Raw genomic sequence first — 23,455 nt, forward strand, 5'->3', positions numbered from 1 at the left:
TGACACCTTACACGACATGCTTTGATAACGCCAAACCAAAGTTAGCACATAACCGCGATGGATTATAATGCACTTAAGAGTATATGGTATGGCATTATCCCGGAACAGCTAAGGGAGTTGTTCCCGACAGCTGCAGACAGGCTCAGCTCATGCTCGGGCACCATCTCACGTAAAACCAAGCACTCTGCCTCCAGGATTGATAAGGCCTGCCATAGGAGTGACTTATAGGTTTATATGTGTCCAGATATAGGTTTAGATATCTAAGCAAGGGGTGACTACACCACCTTGCCCCAGCTGAGTTATCAGCCAGTTGTGTCAATTTAAGAACCAGCCAGGGGTGGCAAAAGCTATGCTGCAGCCCCTGGTAGGCCTTGGATGCACCTATGCCCTTGGCACCTATGGTGCACTGTATAGGGGCTGACAAGGTGTCCAGTACCAAATTGGTGATGTACCTATAGTACATGTCTGTGAATTTAGAGAGAGAACAGTAGGCTGTGGGTCTGATTAGCAGGCCCACAGCCACATTTTGTCGAAAACCAGTGAAGCAAAAAGCAAAAATTGGGGTGACCATTGGATAGCAGACCCTACTCTCCTACACGTGAACAAAGCTACACCCATGCTATCCGAGAGGTTACCATGTTTCTTTGCTTGCTCATATGGAGTCAGTAGCGATGGAGCTACGATGGTTCGGTATGAGGCATAGAACTCGATGGGTAGGCCACCAGTCCCAGTTGTCTTACCTCTGGCTATTTATTGATGGCTAAGAAGGACTTTCTCGAGCTTCAAAGGAGCATCCAGTTTTTTTGCCAATAATGGTTTAAGGAGTGGTGTCGCGAGAGGTCGCAGATAAGGAGTCATCACTTCCAAAGTCACTCCTTGGGAGGGCCCTGTACAACTTTTTTTTTTGTTTTGTTTCTTTTTTTTTTTATCCTCATTTGCCTGATCCTCCTCTTATTCAGCCTCCAATTGCCAGGCATTTGTTACTCAGAGTGCAGGCCTCCTGCTGCCCCTGATAATGCGATAGGTTGCCCTCGGCAGAGATGGCCTGAAGAGAGGACGGGGTGTGACTCCAACCTTGGTGTTGCACCAGTTGAACTAGCCTTGGAGCCAACTGGAGGGGGCCTAGTTCTTGGAGTTACTAAGGCATAATCATTGGACCGGGAAAACAAAAAAAAAACCCTGGCTATTGCTTCCACTGAACTAAATAGTTCCTGTGAGAAGTTGGCCTGATATGTAGTGTTTCCAATTCTGGAACCACTGGGTATCAGTCCAAACAAACCCCCAAGATGTCTGGTTGTAAGTCAACCTTGTTAGACAAGCTATCCTAGTGGTAGCATGGACTAAGCAGCCTTAAAGGCTTAACTTAAGAGGTCGTGTTAAGCGAGCTGTTTTACCACATACAATCCTGTAATCAAATGAAAGGACACCACACAAGTATATATTATAAAAATATATGTATTTATTTCTAAATTACTCCCCAGTACTCTTTATGAGGAAAGGGGCACAAGCGTTAAATCAAAAGCACTGTTACACATATAAAGTTGCACAATTATGGATGAGGGCGGGTGGCCACTCAGACCATATATTAAAAAAGTGGTATAAGTAACACTTATCGAACAATGGTTAGGCCTAGGGCCTAGAGATTCGCTGGGAGCAGTCAGGACTAGCAATGATGAAGTCGGGAGTAGCCCACAGGAGACGGGTGCAGCACGGAAAGTGCGGCGCGCACCAATGCACTGTCAATGGTGCGTAAAAGTCAGTTAAAGTGAATTACAGGATACTTCCGCTGAACCTAGGAACACAAAACTTTAGACACAGACCCTAGAGGTGTGTACCAGTGTATAGACACCGGCGTTGCAATGTTACCTCACCCACAGGCCGTGGGTGCACAGGGTCGAAGTGGCGTCGGGTTCTGTCACGCAGGTTCTTGGTGCTTGAAGCTGTTGCAGCTGCAGGCGCTGTGAAGCAGAAGTGTCCGGTGCGATCCAAGGGTGGATCGAAGTAGAAAAGTACCTGAAAGCAGAGGGGACAGAGTCTGGGTCACTCAGCAGTGACCAGGGTGGAACCAGGACGGAACCAGGCAATGTCGGGAGCAATCAGGCGGTTGTCGATAGGCTTCTCTCCGCTGTCACGTGGGCTCTGGGGCATCTGTGACGTCCAGGAGCAGGTCACGATCTGTCCCACGTAGGCTCTCGCCGTCAGCACCGTCGGCTTCAAGATTGCAGCAAACAGCACTTGGCAAAAGCAATCCACGCGGAACCGGGAGATTGCTTATCACTCAAACCAGGAGGGTCAGAGTGGGGGCTCCTTTTCACAGGAGCTGGTGCAGATCTGGAGCAACCAGAAAAGCGAGTCGTATTTCAAGTTTCGTCGGCACAGGGGCCACAAGCCAGCTGGCAAGTGACCGGGCCAACGCGTCGAGCGCACACAAGCAGAAGGGCCCCACGCAGCACTCGTCGAGTGTGGAGGGGTGAGCTTTGGTGCAAGTGGAGCTCGGGGCTGGGGCTTCTCAAACCCCGGTGCACAGCTTCGAGGAACACTCGTGGGCTGCACGGTCAGCGTCTCGTGGCCTTTTCAAGATGGCGTGCCCCACGCTTCCGGTCGCCTCCACGGGTCTCAGCTCTGCAGGGACTGTGGATCGGGCAGGTAGAAGGCAGGCAAGCTTGATCTCGTCGATCTCTGTCGCTCGAGTTCCGGCGGGAACTGCAACAAAGCAAGGGTCGAGGGCTGGATGGTGCCTGTTTGCACAGGGTGGTCACTCCTTGACCACAAGGGAGATTCTTCAGTCTTCTCACGTCGTGTAGAAAGTCGAAGGGTCCAGAATTCGTTTCTTATGTTTCTTCAGGATGATCTGAGTTCCATTGGGACTGCTCCCCCTCTTATTCGAATCTCGGGGGTTGGACATCCTGCTAGGTCCCCTCCTATGGGTGGGACCCAGGAAGGGGGTGGTTACACCCCTCTCCTTTGATCCTGGCCGCGCTGGGACAGGGGCTGGGAGGCCCCAGAACCGGTTTGGCCGGATTATGCAAGGGGCAGCCTTGTGCTCCCCAGGCAGTGTCTGGTTTCATTGAAACCTCCCTACTCCAATCCACTATCTCCTGTCTGGGGTGGTTTGACACCGCCCTGTGACAGGAAACTCTTTGTCCAGGCCTCCTCTGCCGGGTTTCGGTCAGCAGCAGGAGGCCAGACCCGTGTCTGTGGCAGGGGCATCCATTTTGTGGATCTGAGGCTCATTTTAAATCAACCGCGTTTCAGTAAAGTAACATGTCTTCTCCCTCTAGAAGGGTGGAATGCTACCCCCGTCGCCAGAACTGGCGAGGGGGTAGTATTCCAATTCGTATGACACCTTACACGACATGTTTTGATAAAGCCAAACCAAAGTTGCTATATAACCGCGAGGATTATAAGGCGCTTAAGAGTATATGGTATGGCATTATCCCGGATCAGCTTAGGGAGTTGTTCCCGACAGCTGCAGACAGGCTCAGCTCATGCCAGAGCACCATCTCACATAAAACCACGCACTCTGCCTCCAGGATTGATGAGGCCTTCCATAGGAGTGGCTTACAGGCTATATATGTGTCCAGATATAGGGTTAGATATAGGTATACTATATCTAAGCAAGGGGTGATTACACCCACTTGCCCCAGCTGAGTGATCAGCCAGTTGTGTCAATTTAGATAGCCAGCCAGGGGTGGCAAAAGATATGCTGCAGCCCCTCGTAGGCCTTGGATGCACCTATGCCCTGGGCACCTATAGTGCTCTGTACAGGGGCTGATAAGGTGACCCAAGCCAATCTAGTTATGCACCTAGGGTACATGGAATCCATTTTACAGAGAGAGCAGATAGCCTGGGGCCCTGATTAGCAGGGAACCAGGCCAACTAAGTCGAAAACCAGCTAAACACAGGGCAAAAAATCTGGGGTAACCATAGTCAGGTAGCCACCTTCCTACAGTTCCAAAACGCCCGGTTACGTGAGCCACCTGATCTCAACATGTCAGTTTTAGAGGTTCTATACAAAGATGTTAACCAGTTTGCATGTGTTGGTGGTGTTTTTTCAATCCAAACCTTGCATATCTCTCTTCTTGCAAGTAGTATTGCATAAAACAGAAATGTCCTTGCATGGCCCTTTATACTGTTGTCCCATCGGAAAATAACCAGGGGGAGTGTTAGAGAAATCGAGATGTTAAGAATCGAATCCAGGATCGCTTTAACCTCATTCCAGAACTGCAATAGGTTAGGGCAGTCTATAAACATGTGAATGTCTGAAGCTGCGATGTAATTGCATTTATTGCATTTCTTCCCTGGAACGAATTTAGACAGTTTTAGGGAGGTAAAATAGGCTCAATGTATCGTAAAAAAATGGTTGCGCCTAAGCCATGCCGGTTTAACACATTTATATAGCAGGGTGCTGGATTTCTGCCAGATTTCAATACTCTGGGCCCCACATTCTATGCCCCATAGCTGTTCCGGGAGGATAAATTCTCCATCTATCTCTTCTAACAGACTCCAGTACCACGGCGAGACTTCTTTACCCCCTCCTGGTCTTCCTACCAATTTCTCTTCAGTGGAGCTGCACTTCCCAAATGTTACCCCTGACCTGTTCATTGCTTTAAACCAACTGTTTAGTTGTAGAAATTTAAACTTCGAAAACTCTGAGCCCAGTTGGTCCCTTAACTCCTCCCAAGGCCTCAATGATTCGCCTACCAACAGATCTCCCCATGTTGCTATTCCTCCTTCTCTCAGCGGAGTTGCCAGCCTGTCTTCCAGACAAAGCGGCAAACCCGGAGATTCCCAAATGGGTGCAAAGTTAGAGTAATATTGCAATCCTAGTTTCCTCCTTATATGAAACCAGGTCTTCGCTTGGGACATAAGAATTTTTAATTTAACTTTTTTGAAATATTTCTGGTCACCGTATTTGAACATATAGCCATTAGTTGGTAAACCGGCTCCGGTCAACATCGCATTAAACATGAGACCTATAGATGTATTAGTTGGGACTTTTAAGAGCATTCTTGAGTGAGACAGTTGGAATGCCCATGCATAATACTGCAAATCAGGCAGAAACAATCCCCCCCTTTTCCCTCCTCCTTCTCAGTTTCTTCCATGCCACTCTTGCCGATTTGTAACACCATACAAAAGAATTAAGCTCTCTTTGGCATTTCTCCAAGGCCACGTTATCAAAAGCGAGAGGGATAGTGCTAAAAATAAAAGTGAATTTAGGGAGAATGGACATCTTCATCAGACTTATTCTGCCGAGGACAGTCAGTGGAAGACTAGACCAGGATTTTAAGAGTTTCTTGCTTTCATTAGAGACTCTCTCGAGATTAACTTGGGCGATTTTGTCGATGTCGTGGACTATCCGAGTACCCAGATATCTCATCGAGTTGGTTACGGTTAACTGTAAGTCAGGAATGTTCCAAGCCATGATATCGGTTTTACTTGGGTTGATCTCATAGCCCGAGATACTGCCAAACTCTTTGGCTCTCCTTATTACCTCTGGGAATGTTGTCTCTGGGTCTGAAGTAAAGATTATGATATCGTCTGCATAAAGAGCTACCCGCTTTTCCCACTCTCCAAACCTAAAAGATGGAATGAGTACATCTCGTCTTAAGACTTCTGCAAACGGTTCGATGTACAGATTGAAGAGGAGGGGGGAAAGCGGGCAACCCTGCCTAGTACCTCTCGAAATCCCCAGTGCCTCAGACAGTGTGCCATTTATTAAGAGCCGGGCTGATGGTAAGTTTTAGATAAGTTTGATTGTACGACAAAATCTCTCCCCGAAGTTGAATTTCTTCAACACGTCATTGAGGTAGGCCCAATTTACCCTATCGAAGGCTTTAGCTGCGTCTAAGGTGAGTGTTGCCAACGGGAGGGAGAAGGCTGAGGCGATGTCAATTGCCCCTACGAGGTCGTACGTTAGATCAGAAAGCTGGCGGCCTTTAATAAATCCCTTCTGGTCCTGGTGAATTATTTCCCCCACTACTGAGCCCACTCTAGATGCTAATATGGACGTGAATATCTTATAATCACTGTTTAATAGAGATATTGGGCGATATGATCCACATAGGGTTGGGTCTTTGCCGGATTTGGGAATCAATACTATGGTAGTCTCACTCCATGATCGAGGAGGCTTGAAACCCTCCCTCAAGATGTCGTTGAAGAGGACCGTTAAAGTAGGGGCGATTTCGTCGACCAAGACATGGTATAATTCCCCGGGAAGTCCATCCGGACCTGCAGCTTTACCATGTTTGAGTGACAGAATGACCCTCCTTACTTCTATTTCAGAGATATCCATCTCAATCCCATCACGTTGTATGGGTGACAGGGAAGGTAAAGTAATCTGGTTTAACCATATATCTCTTAACTGTTGGTTATCAGGGGTATCTTCCCTGTATATTTCCTCAAAGAATTCCTTAAAGGCGATACTAATTTCTTGGTTTGATGTTCTAAGATCATTTTCGCCTTCAGCCTTTATCCCTCTAATATGACTTTTGGCCTGATCTGCTTTAACCCTCCATGCCAAAATCTTGCCCGCTGTTTCCCCGAATTCAAAATTTGAAATTTTGCTAGCCTCCCCCCTCTTAGTTACTCTCTCTTGTAGTATATTGTCCAACCGATTTCTCAGATCAGAGAGATTATTTTTATCTTGTATTGACCCAGATGATGCCACCAGTCTCTGCTCGATTTTCTCTAATTCCATTTCGAGAGTTTGAATTTTCGATAGATAGACTTTCCTCAGATACGAGGCTCTACTTGTGATACACCCTCTCAGGTAGGCTTTTAAAGCTTCCCAGACTGTAACAAGAGAGGCTGAACCTAGGTTTGTTTCAAGGAATGAGCTCGTTTCTATCTTTAAGTATGTCACTTCCTCCGATTCTAGTAAAATGGTGCGGTCAAATGACCAAGAGGGATGTTTGACTTGAACTGGGAGTTTTAATGTAAATGAGAGTGCCGAGTGGTCAGATAAGTGGGAGGGCAGATACGTAATGCTGGATATAGAGTTTTGAAGGCTATAACTGAACAAGGCAAAGTCGATTCTTGAGGTATGTTTATATTTTAGGTTCCTAAAAGATACCCCTTGTTTAGAGCCCGCCCTTTCTCTCCATAAATCTGCCAGACCTATTTGCTCCATAATCCCTTTGAGAGACTGCCTGGCTTCGGATGGAGGATGACTTTTATGTCTCCTGTGATAGGTGGATTTATCTAGTTTAGGGTTCAATATGACATTGAAATTCTCTGTCCATATTATAGGTTCCGAGGTGGTAATTAAATTATTCCTGACTATTTCTAAGAAGGATGGGTCGTCTATGTTGGGACCATAGTAACCGACTAGGTTACACACCCATCCATCAATAGACAACTTAACTAACAGCCATCTTCCACGTTGAAGTTAAGAATCTGCACCTTTGCAGCTTTTTTACAAATTAAGAGAATTCCTCTTATATTGGCGTTGTGATCAGTACTGATGAATTTGTCAATCCACTTCTGTTTTTTCAGTATCTCGCTGCCCTCGCTTTTTTAGAAGATGTGATTCTTGGATGACAATGATCTGCGCTGGGGAATCTCGTAGATATTGTAATATACGTTCTCTTCTCCCTCGAACGCGCAGACCATTGACATTCCAAGATAAAAACTGGATTGAGGTCATTTGTCGCATCCCTCCCTAGCGTTTGACTCTATATTGTCGTCATTAAAGTTATTGCCTGTGTGAGCTTTATTTATCTTGCTTATGGCAATTGATTTGTTTATTAAAGAGCCTAGTCTTCGAGGACCTGACTTCTGAGGATTATTTTGGATTTTTGTGCCCCCCCCCCCCCACCAGCTTCCAGCTCCCCCCCCCTTGGAGAACCCTCCCATACCGACTCTGACCAGATGTTAGGCCGGCTTTGCGCCGACTGCGCCTTCTCCTCCCTCACCACGGAGTGCTCATCCTGCAAAAACTAAAGAAGAATTTACCTGTATATTTTCCTGTACAGGGCATTATACCTGATGCTTCATTATTTTCTCCTTTAGTTGTGTTTATTCATGTAAATTTTTTTTTCCTTTATGTGTTTATTTATTTGTTATTTAATTACTTATTTACCTTTTTATTCTTTTTTTTATATATATATTTTTTTTAATTTTTAATTTGGTAGAAGAGATGCCCATATCTGTGTCCTCTCATCCTTCCTTCCTAAAAAGACTTCCCGTAGCCCTTATAAGCCTATGTATTGCCCCATTATAATACAACTGGTGCTAGTGCAATGCAGTAGAGAAAAGGGGCTTACTGGTTCTGGTCACAGTTTACCCTGAGAGTGGTTACGAATAGTTTCCAAAAGTTCTTCCGCCTCGAAGGAGGATCTAAAATTATGCGTCTTGTTGTTGTACATAACACGTAAGAACGCCGGGAACCTCATTTGAACTGTTGCACCAGCCGCTCTAAATTTGTCCATCTTTTGGCCCAGCTCCCACTGCCTGTCAAGCGTGGTCTTAGACAGATCAGAGCGGACTTCAAAAGGGAAATCAGGGCCTTTTACAGTTCTAAGACTGAGTGCCACATTCAGAATTTTCTCCTTCAAGGCATAAGTCAGGAAATTTATAAGAACTTTCCTGGGTTTAGTTCTACCAGCGTTCAGACGGAAAGGATCTCGATGGATTCTCTGTATATCTTTGTCCAACTCCTCTACTGTCTCCTCGAGGTTTAGGTATTCCTTCAGGAGTTTAACTGTAAAGCCCTTGAGATCTCCACCTTCCTTCCGCAGGCGCAAGTTGTTTCTGCGTGAATAATTCTCTAATGATTCCAGTCTATCTTTCATTGCGTCCCCTTCTCTCCGTAGAGATTGGATCTTGGATTCAGCTGCATCTAAGTTAGCTTTCATTACTCCGGCTGAGCTCTCAAGTGCCTCTGTTCTTTCTCCCAGACCATCTACTTTCCGCTCTAGTGCCTCACATGATGCCCGAAAATCGTTCTGGTTGGCTTTGGAGACCAAAAAGTTGTTGCGGATCTCGCCTCTCATTGAGGCAATCGAGGCAACCAGAGCCTCCAATGCAGACTCGGTGTTGGTTAAGTTAATAGGGCTGTCTCGCTTTTCTTCCTGATCTGTTAAACTTCGTAAATCGCCTGTGAGGATCGAAGCTTGCCCCTCTACGTCATTTTCCAGGGTGTCTACTAATGTACTAGATGGTGACGGGGACATTGGATTAGCCATTACAGTGACTAAAGTGGGTAAACCAGGAATTTCAGGGACCCTGGTGTGGCTATAGATGTTCGAGTCAGTGTTGTTTACAGGCAAAATTCCAGAAGGGGCGCCTATATCGACACTCTCAACACTCTCAACCAGATTATTAACAGGTACCAAATCTAGAACCTGAGGCAATACTTTGAAAAAAGAGCGCAAAGAGGGAGTTACTTTCCCAGCGTTGCATGCTGAGCTCGAAGCTTTCGTGCCCCCCTGAGGACAAGAATTACTGTGTTTTTTGTTTCTTTTCCCTTTGGGTTTTGATTTGGATTTCTGATTTGGCTTATCCTTCTCCTTCCCCTTTACTAAATCCTTGAGAGTAGAAGTAGAAGTTAAGGGCTCGGTTGCTATCAGAGTGGATGTAGAGGGATCAATTACTGCCGCTGGCCCTAAAACAGGGGATTCTGGGATTTGTAGTAGCCTTCTGCTGACCCCTTGTATCCTCTCCAGGTTCCCTATTACCGAGCTAAAATTTTTGGCACAGCCCCCTCTCTGGGAGATTTCCTTGTCTGTCTTGTCTTTCTCACCCCTCTGGTTCACAAAAGCTCCCGGGCAAACATTAACCCCCTCCCGACTCTTTTCTCCAATTATTGAGACTAAGTCTCCTCCAGTCGTTGTCTCCTGCTCCCGTCTAGTTTGAACAGGGAAAGCAACTTCGCCACCTTGTTTCTGCAGTAGCTGAACCTCCACCCCCCCTGAGCCTGCACAGCCCAGCCTACCTCTCTGCTGTCCCCTCGCCGAGCGCCCCTGAAGTAGCTCCACGGCTGCCCTGTGCCACAAGCCCTGGAGGGGCGGAGAGCTGCTGGGAGGAGATCGTGAAGCGTGACACATCCGAGAGGTGAAGGAACACCAAGCCGACACTGGCCCCCGCAGGTTGCAGACAGACGCGCAGGCAAACGCTGCGGAGACACGGTGTTCACACCAAGACACACACGGCATACAACACCGTGGTTACATGCCCGGACCCCCAGCAGGTAAGAGCAGCGTGGATTCCGTCATGTCAGGGCTTCAGAAGAGATGAACGAGGAAGAGCAGCTCCGTGGTGCGGAGCTTGGCGTTCAGCGCGCGCACCGCACTAGCCTGCGGCCGCCATGTTCTCCACCCTCCTAGTAAACAGAAGGTTAGGGTGCATCGGGCCCTGTACAACTTGTAATAACCCTCAAATTCCTTATTAACATCCAATTGGGAGTTAACTATAGTGCCCAAGTGCATGCAGATAGCACCAATAGGAATACTTGGGCACTCTGATCACAGCAGCCATACCAAAAAACAACTGGCTTTGTCCCCTATGTCAGGTTGATATTTGGTGGGTTCCCTGAAGACAAAGAGATCTTCAGGACCCAGATAACGTCCTGAAATTAGCCCTAATATCCTCCAATGCCAGATAGGAGGTCGGGTTGGACACCCAGTCACTTAATGCTGACTTTAATCTATCCTCCAAGTCCAGCATCTCCGACTGCAAGGCCCGCCGCATGCCATGTCATGTGGCCATACGTACACCCTGCAACACCACCATAAGTACATCCCACTCAACCATCCCATCCGAGGTGGAGCCCTCATTCTCAATGAAATAATTATCTATGTGTTCCCCCACCATTTTCCAGAAGAGTACAACTGCTAGTGCTTGTGGGTGTAGGGCCTGGTAGGAATGGCTGGGCGCGTCCTTCCTCATTGAAAAGTTACCATCAGGGGGACAGTGGTCAGATAACATGCACCCCAAATATTCCACCCATGTACATTTAATTTCCAGTGTCACAGAGCTGTATACCACGTCTATTATTGTGTGTAGAGCATTTAGTACAGAATAATGAGACTATTCCCGGTGACTCAGATAAAGCGTGCACCATACATCAGAGACTTGTACACTGTGAGTCCATTGCAGTAGGTGTTTAGTGATATTGTGTTACTGGGCACCCAGAATAGGAAGGGAGGATCTGTCCAGCTCTAAATCTGGAACACAGTTAAAGTCTCCACACCAAAACCTATGGGAGTGGGCCAGGCGGAAGAGGCCGGCGACAGTGAGAACAAAAAGAGGGGCTGACCTGCATTAGGACTGTAGAACGCCACCAAGGAGAGAGTGCCTCCATCTAGTTTACCCTCTGTGATAACATACCAGCCTTCAGGATCAATTAAAGAATGGCGTGGGACAAAGGAGACCTCCACAATAGAACTCCCCCTGGCATTTGCCAAGTATGTAGAATTCCCCTTCTGTTAAGGGCGCCTCCTGAAGGCAAGCAAATTGAATACAGCGCTGTTTCAAATACATCTTGTGTCTTTGCAATAGGTGCCCATGCCCCTCACAGTCCATGTGAGTATGTTAGATTCATGTGTAGTCAAGAGTGTTGGTTAAGATGAGGTGCCCATGCCCCTCACAGTCCATGTGAGTATGTTATATATTCATGTGTAGTCATGAGTGTTGAGTAATATGATGTGCCCATGCCCCTCACAGTCTATGTGAGTATGTTATATTCATGTGTAGTCATGAGTGTTGAGTATGATGAGGTGCCCATGCCCCTCACAGTCCATGTGAGTATGTAATATTCATGTGTAGTCATGAGCGTTGAGTAAGGTGAGGTGCCCATGCCCCTCACAGTCCATGTGAGTATGTTATATTCGTGTGTAGTCATGAGTGTTGAGTAAGATGAGCTGCCCATGCCCCTCACAGTCCATGTGAGTATGTTCTTTTCATGTGTAGTCATGAGCGTTGAGTAAGATGAGGTGCCCATGCCCCTCACAGTCTATGTGAGTATGTTATATTCATGTGTAGTCATGATGGTTGAGTAAGAGGAGGTGCCCATGCCCCTCACAGTCTATGTGAGTATGTTATATTCATGTGTAGTCATGAACGTTGAGTAAGATGAGGTGCCAATGCCCCTCACAGTCCATGTGAGTATGTTCTATTCATGTGTAGTCGTGAGTGTTGAGTAAGATGAGGTGCCCATGCCCCTCACAGTCCATGTGAGTATGTTCTTTTCATGTGTAGTCATGAGTGTTGAGTAAGATGAGGTGCCCATGCCCCTCACAGTCCATGTGAGTATGTTATATTCATGTGTAGTCATGAGTGTTGAGTACGATGAGCTGCCCATGCCCCTCACAGTCCATGTGAGTATGTTATATTCATGTGTAGTCATGAGTGTTGAGTAGGATGAGGTGCCCATGCCCCTCACAGTCCATGTGAGTATGTTATATTCATGTGTAGTCATGAGTGTTGAGTAAGATGAGCTGCCCATGCCCCTCACAGTCCATGTGAGTATGTTATATTCATGTGTAGTCATGAGTGTTGAGTAGGATGAGGTGCCCATGCCCCTCACAGTCCATGTAAGTATGTTATATTCATGTGTAGTCATGAGTGTTAAGCAAGATGAGGGCCGAGTGAGACGAGGGGCGCCAGCTCTGATAAGTGTGGTAGGGAGTAGGCAGAGCAGTGGGAGGGGGGCAAAGAACGGAAACAAACAAACAAACCATTAAAGGCAAAAGAAAAGAAAAAACAATACCAATCCCCAGCAAACCCCTGATCCCAGGCCACACCCTCATTCTGTCACAGCCAGGTACTACTAGCAATGATCGGGCAATAAACATAAAGTCTACTCGATGGTGTGAGGAGTCCAAGATAGGCATCTCAGAGGGTCACAGTGTCCCTATGACAAGGCAGGAGAAGAAGTACCTCTATCCCCTCCTCTGGTTGCAATACCATAGTTCCCATCCCCCAACCCCACCCCTGGGCCCCCAGGAAGCCCCAGGTAGGAACAAAGCATTACAGAGAAAAACGATATATACGTCCTCTGTCATTGGGGTGGCAAGGGGGCCACCTCTCAGTTCCTCTGGCAGCTCGTCTTCTGACACCGTGGTAAAGAAAGCTCACACTTCCTCAACTAAAGTTTGCCATCTTGACTGGATAAGGATGCTTGTTCCGCTGCTGCTTGCGCTGCCACCCGGCCCCACACCGCCGGCTGATGGAGCCGTGGGTCTTCGAGCTCGAGAGGGATTCTGCATCTCCCCGCAGAATACGACGAAGGCCCCAGCAGCAACCCAGGGCTCGAGTCGGGGTACCACTCAGGTGGACGGCGTCGCCCCACTTATTTAACCGGGGTGACGCCGTCCCCCCTGCCAAACAGCTCGACTTCACTCTTTGGCCTCTCTGGGGCGAGGAGCTCGGCCCCTTTCGTGACGTCAATTCCTGTCTTGACGTCACTTCCGGTGACAGCGTCGTCCCCCCTTTTTTTTTACGACTTGTGCCCTGAGCAACACCTCCTTTTTTCCAAAAGATTGCTCTTCGCACATTTGGAATTAGTGTCCTCAGCGAAGAAGCACACAAGCTCGTTCATTTATAGGAAGGCTAACAAAGGGCGGCGTGTTCTTGTTTTCATGAATAGGGCACTTACTCTCACCACATTTGGTAGCACTCACGGTGTCCTACAGTAAACCTGAGCCTCCATCCAGGGGTATTTTAAAATATGCTCTTCAGCTCTTATTGTATCACCCCAGCTTTTTTCCACGTACCACATGTACAGTACTTGTGTGTTCTGTGGTTGTGGGTGTGTACCAACCTGTACTGCATGTTCTTTCAGTGTTTGGGGAGTTTTTTCTGCTTCTTCATATTGGCACTCCATGTTTATGATTTATTGGTATGCGCCTTCTACTGTATTGCTGCCCGATGTTTTACATGGTCTCTTCTTACTTCTAATCTGTACAGTTTTTAACGTGTGTGCATGTCACTGAGTGTATTTCCACCTGTCTACTCTATATTGCTCTGACTGTCTACGGTACATGATTTGACTCTTTGTTGGCACTTACTAGAGTGTCTTGCATTTCTGCTGGGGATTGAAAGAATTTCTCTGCCTTTTCCATCTATACCCAGAATAATTATTGGGTTTCTGTGACACCTGTGTCTCTGTTATAGGAACATTGTTGACATTTGGGCCTTTGACTTTGTATAGAGAATACTTGGTGCCTGTGCCCTTGCAATAAATATTCTGACCTTTCTCACAAAATTCCATTCCACAACATGCCACATAAGTCCACTCCACATAATTCCTCTCCACACCATGCAACATAATTCCACACAACACCACACAGTTCCACACCACACAATTCAGCAGGACGATCCGGTGTTTTGCGCCCTCCATAAGCCCCCTGCGAGGTGGAAAACACACAGGGCCTTATTTACAACAAAGTGACTCAGCGCAGTGCTGCAAGCCATTTTGCCTCACTGAGTCACTTACAAAGCACAGGGATTTGTCATATCTACTAGGATATGACGGATCCCTGGGCTCTCCCCTGCGCTGGCACACACTTGGCTGCCATGCGCTGAAGGCACCCTTGCACTATGGTGCAAGGGTGCTTCCTTTTCGGGGAGATTCTTTTTGTGCAGGAGGGGACACCTCCCTGCACAAAAGCAATTACAAGAGGTGATTTACTCTTTCTATGCATGCTGCAGAATGCAGCACACATTGAATAAGGAAAAATTGAGGAGAAATGAGAACATTTCTCCTCATTTCGCCTCCCATTCTTAAGCATTTCCAGGTTTACAATTTCCCATAAATCTGGAAATGCGGAAGAAGCCATGGGTGCTGCTTGGGAACACCCACAGCAACACCCATGGCATGACCCTTTCACTCACAGTGCTGCATGTAAAGGTGCTGTATTTACAAGGACACTAAAAGCCACGAAGGATGGCTGTACTTGTCCTTGTAAATATGGGGCCGCAATATGCGATGCCGGTGCGACACAAAAAGAGACGCTCCGGCAGCACAAGGGCCATGTATATAAGCCCCACAGGGTCTCATTTACAAGCTCATTGCGAGCCGATGCGTCACTTATTGAGACCCACCGGCGGAGCATTGTGCCTGCCTATATTTACAAGGCCACGTAAAGTCACCCTGCATTAATTTTTATGCCCTTGTAGAGATATGGGTCGCATTCATGCGTTACTATGCGTGAAAGGGGCATTCCATTGGTGTTTCTGTCGATGTTCTCACGCAACATCCATGTAACCTACACATTCACAGACTTATATAGTGTTGCAAACCTGGGAATGCGTCAGAATCCAGAGTGGCGCAACGAGGAAAAAAACGTTATTTCTCCTTGTTTTTTGCTCTTTGTATGTGTGCTACCTTCTGCAGCACACATAAAAGGAACAGATCGCCTTTAATGATTGTTTATGTTCAGGAAGGTTTCCCTTCCTGCACATAAACAATCATCCTTGCTACGCAGGCCCCCTTGCTCCATGGAACAAGGGTGTCTACTTTGGCGCACTGCTGCTGTTTGTGCACCGATGCAGGGGAGAAGGACAGGAATTATTTATTTATTGAATTTATAAAGCGCACTATCACCTAGCAGGCATCTTGTAGATACAGCTCATTCCTATCCTTTTATATTAACGCACAGCAGTGCAACAGGGAGGCTTGCTCTGCTCAGAGCATCACAATATAGTAAATGAGGCCCACGGTGTGTGGCCGCCGAGGCCTGGAGCTTAGAGGAAACCTAGGAGGGATGAGGAGGAGTTGGTCCAGGTAAACAGAAACTGTCAGTGTGAACGGCAAGACCAAAGCCCCAAGAATATTTGAATGTTTTATAAACACAATCATTTTGCATTTTAATATATAGCTCTTTTGTAATGATGCCTTTATTAAAAAATCCATGCGATTTAGGACAGGGTAATTTTTTATCATCATATTTATTATTGCATAATTTGATATATACTATAAACTGTAAAAGCAAGTTAAGAAAATAAGAAAAGGCTGCAGAAAAAACGCAATAGGTTTCCCAAAGGAATGCTAAAAACGCAAATAAAATAATGTAAATAGATCACAAATCAACACAGGCTCCAGTCAGTTCCCATTTAAGCACCATGCGCAGCCAATATAGTGTGGCACATCCCATCCTGCAACAGGTTAACTCATCAATGACAGTACCACCATTGCAACAGGGACACTTCTGTACCAATTCTTAAAGGGGCCATCCAGTATAGACAAATAATGCAGTTATGTGTACTATGTCTTGCATTGCTAACAATCGCCAACAATTTGTATTCCAAAATGTTCATTTGTTGGGCTATGCCTGCTTGGGTTTTGAGAACTATTTATTGTGACAATATTCACCTGATGGTCGCTGTAATATTGGGCCAGTCCAGGACTTCCGTAATCTCTCATAGAAGCCACAGAATAAGATAAAGCAATCCTCCTTTACCTGGCTTATCCACGTGAAGGGTATTGATAAGCTAGTTGGGATCACATTCTTGCCACCAAACTCTCAATGTAGACTTGAAGGGTGGTTGACATAAGCAAAGACTTGACAAATGTGTTTTATCATCGATAAGATATGGATAACCGAGAGAACGCAGATATCCCCAGGTAAGTTTGGGCTGGAAGTAAGCTAGGCCATGGGTACCAATGGGTGCTTTGTCACCCACTCTGTCCAGATTGTGCTTTGTATAAACTTCTCACACTCTTGCCAAAGCCGACCTATTAATTGGACCAGTGAGGACCAAAGGTTTTAATATTCAATTCATCCAACTGATCCTGGATTTAGTTCAGCCAGAGATGCCTAGGAAGGGTTTCTGTTTCAACCTACTCCACTCATCACTTTCAACCGACATTGATATCTGTATTGTGTTAACATTTTTATGAAGTGTACCTTATACGACTTATCGTCTCATTCTTCAGGTGAGAGTGCCGCCACTGGAGCTGTTGCTGGCTGCCTTTTCGGATTGCTTCATGGTCTGAACAGCGTGCCCAAAGGATTGTACCAGGATCTTGAATTTGGGAAACAGCTGGAGGACTTGGGCGAAAAACTCTACCAAGTGTCTTACAAAGAAAAGTAAAGCAGTTTCTGACATTGTTTGCCTCGCAAAGACTGTTTGAAGCTCTGTGTATGAGTCACATGTATGAATGAGTTTCATCAGCTGGAGTCTAGTGAGTTAGAACTGAAATCAGAGGAGCAAGACCAACCACTAGTTTAACTCTTGCCAGATATGTCCCCACCGGTTGTGTTGGGAGCCTAGAGATCAAAGCATGGGGTTGGGGATGTTTGTATTTTTCTGATTATCAATCCAGATTTGTTTAGAAGTCCTAACTCCACCCAGTCACCACCATCAAGCACCATGTTCCCTCCCCAAGCATCTTCCTCATATCCAGTATCCAGGCCTGGAATAATGCTGTTCTTAAGCCTTTTAGACACGTGTTGTGTGCTACTCTCTAATATGACCTCAAGCATCTTCCTTGTCCGACTGTCCCTGTCTGGAATACTATACTAAGCATATTCCGCATGTCTAGGATCCCTGCCAAGAAATCTACCATTTGCAAGCCTCTTACTCACATCTAGGTGCTTATTTCCAGTAGAAGGCAGTACAATGTGACATTTGTCTGCACCATTCTCAGCAAAGCTCTCTGTTAGCTATTAAACCCATACCCATTAAGTGTCTCTTTGACATATTAATTTATATCACATCACCGCATGGGCAAATGAAATACAGTAGCCCAACTTTTCTTTGATAGTATTCCTAATAAACCTCATCTCCTTTCCATCTGACATAGTTTCACGCAGGCAAAAAATCTTGGTGAGAGAATGTGATATTGAAATTCTTCGGAGGGACTGCGGTCCCGGGTGGGCTGGGATTTGACAACAGGAAGAAAGTTTAAGTCTTGTAAATGGAAGCAGCCTTCTGATTGGTCACTTCCCTGACTTACCATTCCCTGTAGAATAACATGATAAAGAAAATATCTTTTAAAATCTTAAAAAATATTAGTGATATACAAGATAATTTTTTGGGGGGGACTGGCTTCCAAGTACCTTGTTGCTGATCTGCCAACTTAGAAAATATATTTACCATGTGAGGAAAGAGGGAAACTTTCTTTTGAGCACTGAATATAAAGCCCTTAGAGCCTACCCCCCTCCCAACAAAAAAGCTTCTAAGGTGCAGCTGATGTCTTGGGGAGAATTAAACACCAATATTAGACATTGACTGTGCAGAGGCTCATAATACAAACTGGAACCCCAATCTGTGCACGGATTTCCAGCTCTTCACTTGGTGACCGAGAGAAGCGAGACGATAATGTGTGACTCATAGTTGCACCGAGTGAATTGACAGGTCTGCAGCTGCCCTTATCGGTTTTCGGTGGTCAGTAAATGTATCTTTATTTTTATTATGATGGTGTACTTGCAGTATCAATAAAGCCAGACATTGTGAGTTTTATCTGCCCAGTAATTATTATCTCATGGGCATTAAATACTAGCAGGTAGCTACAGACTTTGTATAGCATGTTGGCGGGCAATCTCTCCTAAGGCTGCTGTAGAATATCTGATATATTTAGAAAAGGTGAGGTTTTTAGGTTTCTCCACCAAAGTGGAGTCATCTGCCATGGCCAGAGCCATAGTGAGTGGAGAAACATTTCGGTGGAAAGTTCACCCGTGGCTGTCGATTCTGTTAGACACTCTGCCAAAAAAAGAGGAATCTAACCATGCCCTCTAAAGTGGGATCATCCTATCAGTGTCCAAGTAGTAGTTCCCTTACGGTATACATCTTTTACCACAAAGTTTTTACCACGCAGTACCTTTACCACGCGGCCGTTACAACGCAAGTCGTTACCACGACTTGCGCTGGAGGGCGCTAAAGGATTAAAAATAGTAAATTTACTATCCCAACACATTCCCTCGGGTCCACGGGGACTGGTGTTAGAATAGTAAATTATACTATTAGAAATCCGCGCACCCAACGCAAGTTGTGGTAAGGACTTGCGTTGTAAGGGATGCGGTGTAAAGGGATGCGTTGTGACGGTACGCGTTGTACCATCATACATCCTTCCCTTACATACTTGGGTGAACTAGGATAATAGACCGGGCAACTGTTATGCCACCTTTCCTGGCAGAGCCAACTCTGGACGTTGGCTCTACTGATGGTGGAGCTGCAGCGACTCCTCAATGTCTGCCAACTAGATGCAGCGTCATCTTGACAATGTGTCACTCCTAACATGTCCAGGGTAACACTTTCAGGTGCACACCTTCTTGGGACCCATACAAGATAGCGGGAGCGTAGCCAGAAGCAGTCGTTGGAGGTGATCGAAAGCATGACTGCGGTGCTGTCACTCACCCGGCTGCTGCCATTTAATTTCACTTTTGACCGCCTTCAGCTGCATGTATTATAATCTGTATTTTTGCTTGCAGCTCTAGTTCATTTTCCCCATTTCAAGAATAAAGATGTCGGTCCAACTACCGGAGGTAGTGGTGTCTTAAATAATGAAATAGCCTAGGTTAAGAGGTGGCTTAAAAAAGCCAGGAAAAAAATGCCTATTAATTCTCTACATCAGAATTATAGTAAATGGGGCCCTGATAAAACTGTAGTTGGGAAATAAAGGAAATTATAACATATATTGGGAGCTCCTTAGAAGACAATGAAGTGGCTCAAGGACCATAATTGCTGATATAGAACTTCTGCTCTGTTATTTCACTGCTTGTTTTTCTGTTTATCCCTGTTTCTTTTGTTTATTACTCCGAGAGTGGAATGTCCTAATAGCGTTAAGCTGTTCTGTCTCATACTCTGGCAGTTGATAAAGGCCCCCTCCCTTGTTTTTGGCCCTTACCAGCATCTCAAGCCGATAACTTTGGAAGAAGGCCTTTCACAACCGTTATATAACCCATCCGAGGGCTACAATGCTATATTAAAACACTGGAATGTTAAGAGCACGTTTGAAGACAATGTTTTGGCTCCGGGCTAATAATAGTTGGTAAAGACTTTCTGCTACAACATCCAAGTGATTGTTCCTAGTCTCCCCACCATTATTTTAGTACACTCTACCCTCATTAGATAGATTGTTCTAATAGATTATTAACCCTTCCGTCATAGGCTATGCAGGTTGTTTAAGGCCCTGTTCCCTTATTATTTGGCCTCGCCGGCAGCAGGGCCTATAACTAGGGAACAGGGCCACTGAAAACCGTTATAACCCTTTTCAGAGGTCTATAAGGCTGTGTTGCGAGATTTTGGAGAATAACAAATGGAAATCATATTTTTCTGTGCCGATTTCAGCATGTTTTCTCCTGGCCTGTCACATGGAAATGTAGGCTGCTTTCCGCAGCCCAGATCTCCCTGTGAAAAACAAAAACTTGAAGTGCAGACTTGAAATATGCCATTTGTTTTGGCTGATTGTCACTTTTTGCACTTCTGTAAAACAGACTTTCAGCATCAGAAATTAGAATTCCCCCCTGGTCCCCACTGAACTGATAGAGATTCCAATACCCATCATCATTGTTCTAATCACAGACTGCAGAACTATCATAAGGCAGTCAGAAGGGTGTTTCTTGCTGACTTGTTAATAATAAATTTTGAAATGTATCTGTAAAAGGTGAAACAAAACACTTATATTTCATAATCAAATAAAAAGTAAGTCTTTTGAATATGTCTTGTTCGTTACTCAGTGATGTTAAACCCAAAATCATTGTTTAATCTATGTGGCCTTGTTAAGTGATATGCATAAGTCTTCGCAATGGAGCATTTATGTGCTATGTCTGCCTGTCCCAATCACTGTGGTGTGAAATGTTGACAACTGCTTTTTTTACTGAATACCTCTTAATACTTCATCCATCGCACTCTGTAACATCCCGATGGAGGGGAATGTATGTCCAGGAGACAGGCAGCGCCATATGTCCTTCACGATATAAAAAATGGTTGGTTTGGTCACTCGTCTTGACCGCAGTGTAAATACATCCACCACCTTAAATATAACTTTATACCAATTTGTCAGTCTCTTAAAGGCTTAGGCACCTTAATGGAGCTGGCGGGTACTTTACCAAATAGATGCCAACTCCCCCAAGGCTTTCAAACTCTGGGCTTTTCTAGCACCGGCTGCAATTAAAATCTTCCTCATTCGCACCCACAGATACCTTCAGGGGAGGTGGGCCTCACAATCAAGATGAAAAGTAATGAACATGCTGCTTCGGGTACTCCTAGAGTGCTAGAAGCAACAGCTTAAGCATTGGTTTAAACATCTATCACGTTAGTTCTCATAATGTGAGTCTTGAACAAACTGAGCTGTACTCGTCCTAGAAGCCGTGTACGGCACCTTTAAAGAAAAAGCTGTCAGGACATTCATCAGTGACTTCTGAAACAGAATGTTCTTCTGACTCTAAGTGATGGAGAGAATTGATTAAAAATTGCCTTCATTCTCTAGTGTCTGCTTTCAATGACACAATGGCTTGAAGGCTTGAAGGATGGGACCTTTCAAGATTCAAGTGCATGCATCCTTCCCTGATAGGCACTGTCTCACCCTCCTCCTGCTCAAATGTCCCCTAGGAGTTTGTCATGGCTCTCGAGAACCAAGCGATGAGCCATCAAGTCAGAGGTCACCTTGTATACTCCTATTTACTTGTGTTGGTTTTTTGTAATGTACTAAAATGTTGCCTTATGGTGCTACAATTATCAGTCAAAAAAATCTCTGAATATGGTCTTCTGGCTAGGTGGTGGTGATTTAGTTTCAGAGGTTTGCTTCCTGGTCCCAACAGATACGGTTGATGCCAAAATTAACCATTTCATGTTTATAGGCATCCTACAACAGGTTGGTTGTCAGAGCTCTAGTGAATGCTGGTAGACTGGGCTATTTGCTCAGAAGGGGGCTGAGGTTGTTCCAGAATTGTGAGCCCTGTGCTTTTGATGGTTTTGTCTCTGTACTTCTTGAGTTAAATCTAGACTGGGTGGTCAAGTTTGCCTTCACAGACTTGTTTGGAACTAGGTATGTGGTGGGAGTCTATAGGCCCCGTCTTATCCCTAGAGTACCCTAGAGCATTGTCTATTCCTCCTTCATTCTTTTACTTATAGAGATTTCAGCGGGCGGTTGTTTACAACCTTGCTGAGTGGGAGACTTTGATCATTCAATGGCTGGTGGATATGATTTGGCTTTAGTTCATGCCTCTCCCTCTCTCTCTCTCCTTTAGAGGTAAGATATTGGTTGTTCAATGTCTTATGCTTCTTATTCTTGGAGCTCGTTGGTTTCTGCTGCATACAGAAACCTGAACTCCACCCTAACTAACAGTGCTTCCTTAGTCCTCTTTATTCACAGGCATGTAAACAGTATAGTCATTGTTTGGGTCCAGGTTTGAGTGCTGGTTTCAGGCCGTTTCTCAATAGGAATAGATCTGACCTGAGACACCGGTTCAGTGGCACCACTGGGTGCTGTTCTTTTGCAGTCTTTCGGCCCAGTACAAACTGTATGTTGCAAAGAACTCAGACTGGAGGAACTGTCATCTACAGAGAACGGGTTTCATATTTTTGCCTCCGATTCCCTTATTACATCTGTTGCAGGCAAGAACACTGCATCAGTAGTTCTGCACCTGGAATTACCAGCACCGCATGGCTGAGTCATTTGCTGGATGCAGAAATTCAGGATTATTGCCATTTTTCCTCTGTGTAATGGGAAATAATTTGGGAATTGGACTTTCCGCACCTATTCCGACAAATTTTTTCCTCATTCGGGGCCTATTTTCTCGTGCAGATGTTTCCATATTCTTCCCGAAGAAATCTGCATAAGGATAGGAATACACTGTCAAGGGATGGAATGCGACAGAATACATAATCTTATTGGATATAAACATTACCGCACTTTGAAAGAACAGTATGATAGGTGCCCTAGTGTGGTAGAAATTATTCACTAAACAGATGCATAGGTTCAATTATTAATAGTGATGCCATGGAGATCAATGTGCTTTAATACATTTTAAATTCGTGATGGCAAAAAACACAGATTATTTAAAGAACTGAATCCAAAAACGTCAATTTATAAAACATTCAGTGCATTAAAGCGTTTAGTTTTGCGTTAGGCACTGTGTGCATTGGCTTAAGTTTTCCTAAATAAATCAACATTTTCTTATCAATGTTATAATATACAAATATATATTTTCAGTATAGAAAATAGGTATACTATTTGTTTCCATATCATTGATACAACATTTGGCAAATGTTTTGATTTAGCATTAGTTATTGAGTGGCAAACTACAGGTATTTACGACTACTTATGACAGTGAACTGACTAGGTAGCCAAACAATTATTATATTTGGTCCCTGCAAACATCTGGCAAAGCAAGATCTTCGTGAAACAGACAACAAATCCGAAATGCATGGCATAGTGGTCAGTCATTAAGCAGTAGTGCTGAACTATTAGTACACTGAAGACTGGCTTTGCAAGAGGATTTCATGGGTGTAGCATCGCTACCAGAGTTGGGAGTGAGATTTGAGTTTGCACGACTTCTGTTGC

At 45.3% G+C, this 23,455-nt stretch overlaps 1 protein-coding gene across 2 annotated transcripts in view; it reads left to right on the forward strand.

Annotated features, from left to right (window-relative positions):
* Window positions 1–23,455, forward strand: part of ADPRHL1 (ADP-ribosylhydrolase like 1) — a 555,702-nt gene that overhangs the window by 318,255 nt on the left and 213,992 nt on the right. The window contains exon 7 of one of the 2 annotated variants that reach the window (XM_086934704.1): window positions 16,883–17,036. In XM_086934704.1, the coding sequence (XP_086790830.1) occupies window positions 16,883–17,036 (154 nt within the window). Of the gene's footprint in view, window positions 1–16,882; window positions 17,180–23,455 lie in introns of those variants that run through there. The other variant, XM_086934705.1, reaches the window with a different exon arrangement.

Source organism: Lissotriton vulgaris, chromosome 8, assembly GCF_964263255.1.
Source record: "Lissotriton vulgaris chromosome 8, aLisVul1.2, whole genome shotgun sequence".
NCBI lineage: Eukaryota > Metazoa > Chordata > Amphibia > Caudata > Salamandridae > Lissotriton > Lissotriton vulgaris.